This window comes from Oncorhynchus masou, chromosome 31 (genome assembly GCF_036934945.1).
Source record: "Oncorhynchus masou masou isolate Uvic2021 chromosome 31, UVic_Omas_1.1, whole genome shotgun sequence".
NCBI lineage: Eukaryota > Metazoa > Chordata > Actinopteri > Salmoniformes > Salmonidae > Oncorhynchus > Oncorhynchus masou.
Genome location: NC_088242.1, coordinates 61,467,554 through 61,481,085, shown reverse-complemented (window position 1 = coordinate 61,481,085; position 13,532 = coordinate 61,467,554). Strand labels below are relative to the sequence as shown.

Genomic DNA, 13,532 nt, shown 5'->3' with positions numbered 1-13,532 from the left:
TGTAAACTTCCAACTTCAACTGTAAGAAACATGTTTTGGAGATGTATTATTTTATATAAAATTGCTTTCTGCAGTGGTTACTCCACCACCACAACTTTCAACCATGACCAGACTTAATTTATTTATTGTTTTTTTTGTGTGTTTTTTTTTCCTTTTAAGGCTGAGGAGAAGTCAGTCCACCACGTTCAACCTGGATGACAACCTATCAGAGCCGGTCGAGTTCAAGAGGGGCGGAGTCCGGGCCACAGCAGGACCCAGACTGGGATGGTCCCGGGACCTACAGCAATCACCCAACACGTTAGTGTGAATGTGCACTCACCTTGAATTAATTTGAAATGACAAGTTAGTGTGCACAGTGCACTCCCCTTGAATAATGATGATGATGAAGTTAAATCGAAACTACAATGGTCAAGTCATTCAGAAATATAAGCTAGTGTGTCCTACTGTAATTCTCTCGCTTGTAGTGACCTGGACACCCCGTTTGCCCGCTGGTCCAAGGAGCAGGTGTGTGACTGGCTGCAGGAGCAGGGACTGGGGCTCTACCTGAACATGGCCCACGTGTGGATCTCTTCTGGACAGACTCTGCTGCAGGCCTCACAGCAGGATCTAGAGAGGGTGAGAACTGAGCAGGAGAGATTGTATCTCAATGAGACTGACCTGTATGAATAAAGGTTAAATGGAACGAAAAAACACCTGCAGTACATTGCAGTACACCTAAAGTACAACCATATGTTATTTGTTATTATAAACTGGGTGGTTCGAGCCCTGAATGCTGATTGGCTGACCGCCGTGGTATATCAAACCATATAATCTAGAGGGGAAAGAAACGCACACCTATTTAGGCGAGGTGCTGGCTTGAGGAGTGGAACACTTAAAAATAAAAATAAAAGGAGAGCCGCACACTCTAGGAGCTCAGATGCAAAAAATGTTATGTCCAATGTTTCGACAGACAAGCTGCCTTCATCAGGGTATAATGACAAACACTGCGGGATGACTAATTTATGTAGTGCCAAAAGAGAGACACGGGTGTCTGTAATCATGACTGTGTGTGGCCGGATATCATTGCTTAATTCTCCATATTAAAACAGCATACAAAAAACAAATGGATAGCGTACGATCATAGGTACAATTTGGCTACATCAGCCTACAAACATTTACAATAGCAAAATCACATTAATTGCTTCAGATTAGTCTACGTTGAGACCGAAGGGAGCAATGGTCTTTAAATTAAAGATCCAGACAGCCTCTTGTTTTAACAATAAATTGTCGGGGTCACCCACAGCCATCCACATTTGTATTTTCCATCCAGTAGGGGTGCAAATACACTCTGTGCAGGGATATCTTGGGGTGGTAAATCAGAGTTTACCAATTAATCTCTGAGGTTTCTGCCCCACGAGAATACGACCAAGGGAAGGTCTGAAAACACATTACCGACACTATCATCGGATCTTAGAATAGCGGGTAGTTCGAACGCAAGAATGCTTATTTTTGCGACTCTGACCTTGAAAAGGGTCATGTTTTGAATTTTCTCAATGGCATTATTAATCTGACCATTTTTGGTACCCGCTCTCTATTTCTGTTGAAATCTGATTTTCTTTTTACAAATTATTTTGATTCGACAGAATTGGTTGTCGGGCAAACTGTTTCTCAAGGGAAGTGGGTGACAACTATCAGCCCTCAAACTGTTACGATCAGTAGGCTTCCTGTAAAGATCAGTGTATAGAACATTATCTTCACACAAGATCAGAAGATCAAGAAAACTGATTTGACGTGTATCAGATTGCATAGTAAATCTCAGATGCTTAGAACAGTAGTTAAGAAAAGCATGGAACGCCTGGAGCTGTTTTGCATCAGCCCTCCATAGAACAAAAATATCAATATACTGTTTCCAAATAATGATGTGAGGCAAGAAAACATTTTTGAGAGGATTGAAAATGGACTGTTTCTCCATGTAACCCACATACAAATTAGCATAGTTTGGAGCCATGGGGGATCCCATAGCAGTACCCTTCGCCTGAATAAAGAAATCATTTAGAAACATGAAGTAGTTGTGTGTGAGTACCATTTCAGCCAATGTTATAATGCACACACTGTAAGGTAGTTCATTAGGGTCACGTTGCAGAAGAAAATGTTCCACAGCTTCAATACTGCCCTCGTGTGGAATATTAGTGTATAACGACTCAACAACATAAGCAACTAACAAATTATTATCAGGGAGAGGATCAAGAGATTCAATAATAGAGATCATACTGCTGGTGTCCTTTGCAAGGGAGGGGAGCTGTTCTGCGAGTGGTCTAGTAAAAAAGTCAACAAGGGCCGTTACTCCATCAATGCCCGCTACAATAGGGCGCCCTGGAGGTTTTGTAACATTCTTGTGTAATTTCGGGTAGTATAAAAAGTGGCAATTGTAGGGTGTTGAATAGCCAAAGAGTCATGTTATTTTTTGGTTATCTGACCAGAACTTAAATAACCATCTCGGACATTAAAGATCATGTTCTGATATTGGGCAGTGGGGTCACTTCTGAGTTTCTTGTAAAAGGTGTTGTCTATGACACTCATTTACATAAACTGTCCTATCCATGAGTACAACTGACCCACCCTTATCAGCATGGCGGGTAAGGACTGACATATCGAATTGTAAATCAAGCAAAACTTGTTTTTCATCCTTCGGTAAATTATGGAACGATATGTACTCATGTTTGTTCGTAAGGAGATGAACAACATATTTTTCAACAAGTCTGCAATATGTCTCAATAGAGTGATTGTGATTGGCTGAAGGTATAAAATAACTCTTACTTCTAAAAGGAGTCGTAGTATGTGCAGGTGAGCAACCTACATGTTCAGTAGAAATATCACGATTAGGGGAGCTAAAGTATCCCCTTAAGTTTCTAAAAAACTTAAACATGCCTACCATAACATCAAAATTGTTGCACTGAGTTGTAGGCACAAAATATAACCCTTTATTATGCAAGGAGACATGGGCAGGGCTCAATATCTTGCTTGATAAATTAAAAACACTGTGAATGGTCCCCTCTGCCTCTGGTAGTTGTTTCTTATTACCCTGTCGGGTGCTGCATCTCGTCGGTGCATGTGCCCGCAGCCACCTCCGCCCTAATATCGGCCCAGTCTCTCGTTGGATAAAAAACTGCCTCTGGAAGCGGATGAGGTGCTGGTTGTAGAGCGTTGGTCAGATGGGGGTGGATAGAAGTAAGCAGCAGCCCGCCTGCGTCTGTCACGGAGAGGAGGAGCAGGACCTCTTTTATCAGTGTTTCTCCAGAAGTAGACTTTGTCCTTGGACTTGTCTTTTTTGTCTTGGTTGAATTTCTTGATTTTAAGTTCCTTTATTTCTGTAGACAGCTTGTCCTGGAGCGCTTGGTTAGTTTTCATCAGTTCATTGAATATGCCATCATCATTAACAGCTCCTTGCAGAGCTGTGCGTTTCTCTTTAATCGTGTTATCCATTTCAGTAAAATCAACAATTGTCAACAACTAATGTCTTTAAATCAATCAAGCTTTTGTTCAGGATGGCACACCAGCGCTCCCAATGATGGTTCATTTTGCCACCTGAGTCCCCGTGGAATAATGTCTTGACGCACATAATCACTAAGAGTGACTATATGTAGATGCATTCTCGTCTGGCACTTAGATAAATGTAACAGTTCTTTCGAGAGGTCAGAATTGCCCCCCCCCCCCGGCATGTCAAAAAGGGACTACGATACAATTCTCTTATCAAGTTCCCTTTGGCTGTATTCAAAGTAATCTCGTTTTGGTCTTTGACCAGTGTCTTGAAAATAATTATCATTCGGCGTCGTTTTAGAGATTTTTGTTGGTAGGGTGCTGTTTACTGGGTAACGGAATATTCTATAGGCGAAAGAAACGCACACCGCATACCACGGGTATGACAAACTTTTATTTTTACTGCTAAACTTAATTTTTACTGCTGAGCTTAAGAACAGCCCTTAGCCGTGGTATATTGGCCATATACCACATCTCCTCGGGCCTTATTGCTTAATTGACCTTAACCTTAACCATCAGACAAATAATCCTGTAAGGCAGCGGTTCTCAACTGGTGGGTAAGAACCCAAATTTGGGTCGCGGTACGTTTTGAATGGGTTGTGGGTGTTTGAGTAAAAAGTATGAATATTAAAAGAATACTCCAGTCTGAATTTAGAGTAAACAACTTAAACCAGGTAAAAGGTGATTACATTATTTCATCTCTCAACAATTGTTCTTCAATCACAGTATTTTCAATATACGCTGAGTGTACAAAACATTAGGAACTCCTTCCTAATATTGAGTTGCACCCCCTTTTGCCCAAGGTGTCAAAAGCGTTCCACAGGGATTCTGGCCCATGTTTTCTCCAATGCTTCCCACAGTTGTGTCAAGTTGGCTCGATGTCCTTTGGGTGGTGGACCAATCTTGATACACACAGGAAACTGTTGAGCGTGAAAAACCTAGGAGCGTTGCAGTTCTTGATACAAACCGGTGCGCCTGGCACCTACTACCAAACCCCGTTCAAAAGCACTTGAATCTTCAGTCTTGACCATTCACCCTCTGAATGGCACACATACACAATACAGGTCTCAATTGTCTCCAGGCTTAAAAATCATGATTTTTTTTCCTTCTACACTGATTTGAAGTGGATTTAACAAATGACCTCAATAAGGGATCATAGCTGTCATATGGTCAGTCTGTCATGGAAAGAGCAGATGTTTTGAATGTTTTGTATACTCTGTGTAATTCGTTCATTCACATAAAAGTATTCTATATTATGGCAGAATTGTTGAAGCCCGGTGCATCTCAACATCAGATTTCAGATGTTCATATCCCATATATTCCATCAAATATTCACAGCACTTTATTTGGAACCTGCCTCTTTTTGTTCTCTGTAGCCACTCTGGCCAAACATACTGTACTTTGTAAGCAGTTAATCAAATGGATGGAAGTAATCCTTGTTGTCAGGCTAACTGTGTCTCTGTTCTGCCCTGGGGGTGTAGTGTACAATACACTGACTTTGGGTGGTTATCTCTGTGTGTGCATTTGCACGTACGTGTGTGTTTAGGAGCTGGGCATCAAACACCCGCTGCACAAGAAGAAGCTCCAACTGGCCCTGCAGGCTCTGGGCTCTGAGGAGGATGACAATAAGGGCAAACTGGACTACAACTGGGTGACCAGTGAGTAGATGAACTGCCAGTATGGGGTCAAGGTTTTATACTGGGGTTTTACTATGCCTTACGTCATCTCATGTTTTCTAAATTATATGGTGGGCGTTTTGAATGAATTGTAATCCAATTTACTAGTTATACATTTTGATTCAAGTGCTCTCAAAATGCAAGTTTGACTGTTTGATTTCTGATGGCAAATTGAATGGCAGGTTGGCAAATCTGACTCTTTCTTGCCCTCTCTCTTGACTTCTCTCCCCCTCTGTCGTCTCCTTCCTCAGGGTGGCTGGATGACATTGGCCTGCCTCAGTATAAGACCCAGTTCGATGAAGGGAGGGTGGACGGCCGCATGCTGCACTATATGACAGTAGTGAGTCAGACCGACTGATGCTTGCGCACACACACACACCCACCAATATTCCTGTCCTCAGGCCATGCATGGGTCTGATCAGAGCCACAGATAGAGAGATATGTCGTATGTCTCTGGGCATAATGATCACACTGCTAGTTCACATTAGGCTGAACAGACTGAACAGCGTGGATTAGTAACACTGGAGAAGGCATAGTCTTACCCTCTGGACGCAATCACTACACAATGGCTTGATATAAGACCGCTCACAAAAACACTTGCCATGCACCACACTACTATTTGTTTTTTTCCCGTCGCTTTCGTGCGATTCTCACAAGTACAGTGCCTTCGGGAAGTATTCAGACGCATTGAATTTTCCACATTTTTTACGTTACAACCTTATCCTAAAAGTGATGAAATAAATCAAAAAAATCCTCAGCAATCTACACCCAATACCCCATAATGACAGAGAAAACAGGTTTTATTTTTTTTGTGCAAATTTATGAATAATAAACCATAATGACCTTATTTGCATAAGTATTTGGACCCTTTGCAATTAGACTGATAATTGAGCTCAGGTGCATCCTGTTTCCATTGATCATCCTTGAGATGTTTCTACAACTTGATTGGAGTCCACCTGTGGTAAATTCGATTGATCGGGGATGATTTGGAAAGGCACACACCTGTCTATATAAGGTCCCAGAGTTGACAACGCATGTCAGAGCAAAAACCAAGCCATGAGGTTGAAGGAATTGTCCATAGAGCTCCGAGACAGGATTGTGTCAAGGCACAGATCTGGGGAAGGGTACCAAAACATTTCTGGAGCATTGAAGGTCCCGAAGAACACAGTGGCCTCCATCATTCTTAAATGGAAGAAGTTTGTGTATTACTTTGTTAGTTACAGCGAACAAGGACAACCAGCACCGTCAATCATAGTTAACGCGTTGTAATGTTATTCCACCATTGCCTCACATATACCGCAGGTGTCATAAGTGTCATAAACCATCACTCAGAACCCCATCAGTACATAGTAAAAAAATATCTTCATCTATGTTTTTTTTTATATACAAACGTACACATTTCATCAACAAGTAATGCCAATTCACAAATATCAATTCTTCTCTGTTTTCCAATAGTCAATCATGAACATATCAAAACAAACCCCAAGTCAGTCTTTGAGTCCATTAAACATCACCACTGAATATTCAGTCTTTATGGAGGCCTGCTGGCCCTCTCAGACCTGCGCAGGTTCTAAGGCTCTGTGTTTGAAGCTTCTGACCACTCCTAGTACCTTCTGGCACATCCCCACTTGTTCTCCATTCTTTGGAGTCCAGTGGCAGTATGCCGGTGTCCTCAAACGTCTCCTGTGTTCAAAAAAGGTTTTGTCTATTGCGCCGATACACAGACACATCTTCTGTCCTGACTGTATATGATCAAGGCGCAACCTCCAATACAGTAGCCTTTCTATCCCATGAATTCGGATCCTGAATTCGTACCACATCCTGAGCTGCCAACGGTAACAACTCTCGAGCAGTTTTGTTATAGTAGAATTTGTTTCTTGCCTTCAGCTGTAGGGCCCTATCATTCACAGCTAATGACAGTCATTCAGGCAGAAACTAGGCAACCTTGAACGCAACTTGCGTCCCATTTTAAGATTTCTGCAGGTGACCGGCCACATTCCAAGGGCGCTGTTCTGTCAGACAATAAAGCCAAGTATTGATCAGTCCCACTGTGTGCTGCCTTTTTTTAAGTCTCTTCACGATTTGCACACCCTTTTTCAGCCATACCATTATTTTTAGGATATAGCGGACTAGAGGTTATATGTCTGAACTCCTAATGCTCTGCAAACATCTAAAACTCACTGCAAGCAAGCTGAGGTGCATTATCAGAAACAACCACTAGGGGGAATCCCATGGCTAGCAAAACATTATTTCAAGTGCAAAATGACAGTCTTTGCTGTTGTGCTGGGCAAGAGTGCAATTTCAGGGTAATTTGACAAGTAGTCGATAATCAACAAATAGTCCTTACCATTGCAGTGAAACAAGTCGACTCCAACCTTTTCCCAGGATGAGGCGGGTACCTCTCCCATAACCATGGGCTCCTTAGGCTGTCTAATGCAATGTGAGATGTGTCACAATTTCCCACCATTTGCTCAATGTCAGAATTTATATTTGGTCAATAAAGGGACTCTCTGGCCCTTCGCTTACATTTCTCAGCTCCCAGATGTCCTTCATGTACTCTCTTTAGCATCTCCTGACGCATTAAAGTAGGTATCGCCATTCTGTTATTATTCAACAGCACACAATTGACCACTGACAGCTCTGCTTACAAGAGCCTTTTTGCCAGCCATTTTCCAGATTATGGATCACCTTGCAAAGAATGGGATCTGTTGTCGTCTCTAAAGCTATTCTCTGTCGTTGCTGCTCTGAAACAGGAAGTGACTCCATGACCATATCCACATGCAAGGAAACCTCTTCCTCATAGACTCCTGATTTGGGCCACCACAGATGGAGCCCTTGAGAGGGTATCTGCTACCACTAAAGTTGACCCAGGCACATTGGTTAGAACAAAATCATAGCGTTGCAATCTAATCAACATCCTTCGAAGACGAGGAGGCGCATGCCATTCAGATTGTTTTGAGAGATTGGAATACGGGGTTCATGGTCTGTTTCTAGAATCACCATTAAGCCGTAAATGTAACAGTGGAACTTCTTACGACCAACCCTAGGCGCTCCTTTTCTATTTGAGCATAACACTTCTCGGCATCAGTCAAACGGGCCACATCAGCCACAGGCTTCCACACACCTTGATGGTGGCGTCCATGGTCACCTTAGTAAGCCTTGTCAGGTTCGAGAAAAGTTAGCACTTGCTCTTCAGGCAAAATGTTCTTTACATTGTTCCACTCTCTTTCGTGTTCTCTGTTCCACGAGAACTCTGTCTTGTCCTGAAGGAGTGTCCTTAAGTTCACTCTTTTAGCTGACAGATTTGGTACAACCATACCCAAAAGCCCGCTGTATGTCTTTCCTATCTGTGGGATTAGCCATCTTCCTCACCGCCTTGACCTTGGTATGATCAGACTGCACACCCTCCAATGATAGCCTATCCCCAAAAAATGTGATTTCCTTCACACAAAACCGACATTTAGCCCGATTTAGCTTCAAACCATGCTTCTGAACCCTCTGCAGATTATTTTCCGACTGCTCATTTTGTTCCTGAATAGTGGACCCCCAGACCAGGAAATCATCCACACACACACACACAAACTCCCTCTAACCCCTCATTGACCCTTTCCATGGCCTTGTGAAAGAGCTCAGGGGCAGAACTTATGCCAAAAGGTAACCTCTTAAAGGAATATCTTCCAAAGGGGGTATTGACTGTACAAAACTTGGTGCTGGCTGCATCCAACCTCACCTGCCAGAATCCATTTGAAGCATCCAACTTGGAGAAATAATGTCCGCCAGCCATTTCACACACTGACATCCTTCTTAAGAATCTTAAAATGCTCCTTTTGATACATTTATTAAGGTCTTTGGGGTCCATACACACTCTCAGATCGCCATTCCTTTTCCGAACAACACCATGAAATTGACCCAGTTGGTTGGTTCCTCTGTTTTCACGAGCACATTGAGTTTCACCGTTCTTCCCAACTCGTCCTTTAGATCCTTCCGTAGTGGCACCGGTACTCTGCATGGTGCATAAATCACTGGCTTGGCATTCTCTGTGAGGGTAATAGAGTGAAGGAGAGGTACTGCTCCAAATCCTGTGAACACATCCGAATATCTTTGTGCAATCTCCTCACCATTTTGATTACTTGTCACCCGTTGAACACTGTGCAGCCAGTCAGTCATTAATGGTATACACTCGCTTATCCAGTCTCAACGACTCACATGCTGTATTCCCCAAGAGAGAATCATGCCCCTCTGGTACAATCACAAACATAAGTGTGTGGCTTCTTGTTTTTCGCTTTACAGTTAGCCCACACAAACCTTTAGTCTCAATTGCGTGGCCATTGTACACTTTGAGAGCCACCTCCTTTTGCATGATGACTGGTTTGTGCTTTAACTCATGAACATCCCTCATATTAAGTAGGTTGACTTTAGCTCCTGTATCCAGCTTTAAGGTCAAAATTGTACCATTGACCACTAGTGGTACAACCCAATGGTCACTAGCTATAGTATGGACCTGTGATGGTTCTTGCCCATCCTCCATGCACCCCCTTGTGTCCTCACAGTGCCCACAAACAAATCACTTTGTTCATTCTCCTCCATTTCAATAGTGTGAACATTTTGTCCCCCATACTTGTCCTTTGCAATACACATTTTTCCAAAAATGTTTTTTCCCCTTGCACTTGTAGCGAAATGTCACAAAGGCAGGACACTTCCTGTTCTGGTGCCTGGTGCCACACCTGTTAGATTCATATTGCTTGTGAATCCTTTGCTCATAGCGCCCCCTTGTGTCCTTATCTACAATATCCACTGCATTCGCCTGACATATATTTTTACTAGTGTCCAAATGTAACTCACTTTCCCTCTTTCTATAACTCTGGAGTCATTTATACCAAACACAGTCTTATCTTGAAGCATAGATGAGGTTAGGTCTACAAAATTACGTCTGTGCTTTTAATTTCAAATCAGTAAGAAAGACGTCAAACTTTTCACCTTGCTGTTGTATACGACAGTGAAACACGACATTCATATGTCTCGTTCTTCTTAGGTGAACAATATGCATCAAACTGATCCAGTTCCTCCGTGAACTCGTCTTTATCCTCATTTGCAAACGTGAAGGTATTGAATATATCGATTGCCCGCTATAGTAAGAAAAATAGCAACTTGACATTAATCCGGCTCCTCCGTAACTCCAATGGCAGACATATACAGCAAAAACCGCTGCCGAAATGTTTTCCAATTCGCATCCACATTCCCATCCAGGCTCAAAGCCTCTGGTGGCTTGACTATATCCATTGCATTTACATAAACGCCAACATTCACAGAAAAAACATGATTTCCACTCCTAGTACCATGTATTACTTTCTTAGTTACAGCAAGCAAGGACAACCAGCACCCAGCGAGCAAGGACAACCAGCACCACCGTCAATACAGTTTGGAACCACCAAGACTCTTCCTAGAGCAATCGGGAGAGAAGGGTCTTGGTCAGGGAGGTGACCAAGAACTCAATGTGCACTCTGACAGAGCTCTATAGTTCCTCTTGGGAGATAAGAACCTTCCAGAAGGACAACCATCTCTGCAGGACACCACCATTCAGGCCTTTATTGTAGAGTGGCCAGACGGAAGCAACTCCTCAGTAAAAGTTACATGACAGCCTGCTTGGAATTTTCCAAAAGGCACCCCAAAGAAACAAGATTCTCTAGCGTCAGGTCTGGAGGAAACCTGGCACCATCCCTACGGTGAAGCTTGGTCACCACCAGCAATATTCTGTGGTGTTTTTTTCCAGTGGCAGGGACTAGGAGACGAGTCAGGATCGAGGCAAAGATGAACGGAGCAAAGTACCAGAGAAATCCTTGATGAAAATCTGCTCCAGAGCGCTCAGGCTGGGGCCAAGGTTCACCTTCCAACAGGACAATGACCCTAAGCACACAGCCAAGACAACGCAGGAGTGGCTTCGGGTGGCCCAGCCAGACTCCTGACTTGAACCTGAACAAACATCTCTGGAGAAACCTAAAAATAGCTGTGCAGCAACGCTCCCCATCCAACCTGACAGAGCTTGAGAGGATCTGCAGAGACGAATGAGAGAGACTCCCCAAATACAGTTGTGCCAAGCTTGTAGTGTCACACCCAAGAAGACTCGAGGCTGTAGTTGCTGCCAAAGGTGCTTCAAAAAGTACTAAGTAAAGGGTCTGAATACTTATATAAATGTGATATTTATTAATCTTTTCTCTTTTTTATTTGTCATTATGGGGTATTGTGTGTAGATTGATGAGAATAAGGCTGTAACCTAACAAAATGTGGAAAAAGTCTGAATACTTATCGAAGGCACTGTGTGTGTAATAACTGTGTGTGTACAGTAAATGTTTCCAAAATGGAGTTGCTGGGGTCTTTTTGATGGGGGGTTTACACTGCTTTACTAAAATGTAATTGGCCAATACAGTACTTTATTACTGTAAAATGTGCCATTTACTTAAAAGATGCTTTTATCCAATGGGACAACAGTGAGTCCAATACAATGCATGATTACAATACAGATAGATGTATGATTGCCATCTGTATTAGCATGTGACTCTCCTCCAGGCCATGGGTGAGGCATGCGATGACGTCATTCCAGACCAATGTCAGGCTTGGATTCGCCATGCCAACAGGTTTTTCACCAAGCGAATGAACAATGAGGACATTGACTGCAATGTCGATGAGAACCTATGGCTGAGAGTAGAGTTAGTGCTTGATGCAAACTAGTGCCTGCTAAACGTTAAGTTTCTTTCATTCCTTTCAGTTGTTTAATTTGTTGCTGGGTTTTTCACACTCAACAGTTTCCCGTGTGTATCAAGAATGGCGCCGATAGGAGATGGCCGCCGTTTTACGATCTGTAACCAATTGTGCTGTTGTGTATGTTTTTTTGCGTTATTTGTGACTTATTTTGTACATAATGTTTCTGCCACCATGTCTTATGACCAAAAAGAGCTTCTTGATATCAGGGCAGTGATTACTCCCCCCGTACTGGATGCATTTTTCTTCTTCAACGAGTCTGATGGGAGGGATTTCTCCAGACCCCCGACAAGGCCCTCATCCCCGTCATTCGCAGGAGGAAAAGACGGAGGAATCGTGGACGACGGTCCGGGTCCCTTGTAAGGATCTGTCGCTGAGAGGGTAATTGACCTTTACCATCAGTTCTATTAGCCAACTTACAATCAATCAATAATAAAGGAAATCACTCATCCAGAGGCGGTGCTCCTAGTGGCCGGGGACTTTAATGCAGGGGAAATCTAATCCGTTTTAAACCTGTCCCTGACGGAATCTGTAATACCAACATGTTTCAAGCAGACCACCGTAGTCCCTGTGCCCAAGAACACTAAGGTAACCTACCAAATTACTACTGACCCGTAGCACTCACATCTGTAGCCATGAGGTGCTTTGAAAGGCAGGTCATGGCTCACATCAACACCATTATCGCAGAAACCCTAGAACCACTCCAGTTGCATACCGTCCCAACAGATCCACAGATGATGCAATCTCTATTGCACTCCACACTGCAAGGAACACATACAGTTGAAGTCAGAAGTGTACATACACTAAGTTGACTGTGCCTTTAAACAGCTTGGAAAAATCCAGAAAATGATGGCATGGCTTTAGAAGCTTCTGATAGGCTAATTGACATCATTTGAGTCAATTGTAGGTTTACCTGTAGATGTATGTTCAAGGCCTACCTTCAAACTCAGTGCATCTTTGCTAGACATCATGGGAAAATCAAAAGAAATCAGCCAAGACTTCAGAAACAACATTGTAGACCCCCACCAGTCTTGTTCATCCTTGAGAGCAATTTCCTAATACCTGAAGGTACCACATTCATCTGTACAAACAATAGTACAAAACTATAAAGACCATGGGACCACGCAGCCCTCATACCGCTCAGGAAGGAGATGCGTTCTGTCTCCTAGATATTAACGATCTTTGGTGCGAAAAGTGCAAAATCAATCCCAGAAGAGCAAAGGACCTTGTGAAGATGCTGGAGGAAACGGGTACAAAAGTATCTGTATCCACAGTAAAACCAGTCCCATATCGACAAAACCTGGAAGGCCGCTCAGCAAGGAAGAAGCCACTGCTCCAAAACCGGCATAAAAAAGCCAGACTACGGTTTGCAACTGCACATGGGGACAAATATCATTATTTTTTGAGAAATGTAATCTTGTCTGATGAAACAAAAATAGAATTATTTGGCCATAAAGACCATCGTTATGTTTGGGGGATGCTTGCAAGCTGAAGAACACCATCCCAATCGTGAAGCACGGGGGTGGCAGCATCATGTTGTGTGGGTGCTTTGCTTCAGGAGGGACTGGTGCACTTCACAAAATA

The 13,532-nt window shown here is 43.0% G+C and overlaps 1 protein-coding gene across 5 annotated transcripts in view; it reads left to right on the top strand.

The window, feature by feature from the left end:
* Positions 1 to 13,532, top strand: part of LOC135524233 (liprin-beta-1-like) — a 76,203-nt gene that overhangs the window by 52,890 nt on the left and 9,781 nt on the right. For all 5 annotated transcript variants that reach the window (XM_064951592.1, XM_064951591.1, XM_064951590.1 and 2 more), the window contains 4 exons: positions 160 to 297; positions 465 to 615; positions 5,063 to 5,174; positions 5,444 to 5,532. In XM_064951592.1, the coding sequence (XP_064807664.1) occupies positions 160 to 297; positions 465 to 615; positions 5,063 to 5,174; positions 5,444 to 5,532 (490 nt within the window). The remainder of the gene's footprint in view (positions 1 to 159; positions 298 to 464; positions 616 to 5,062; positions 5,175 to 5,443; positions 5,533 to 13,532) is intronic.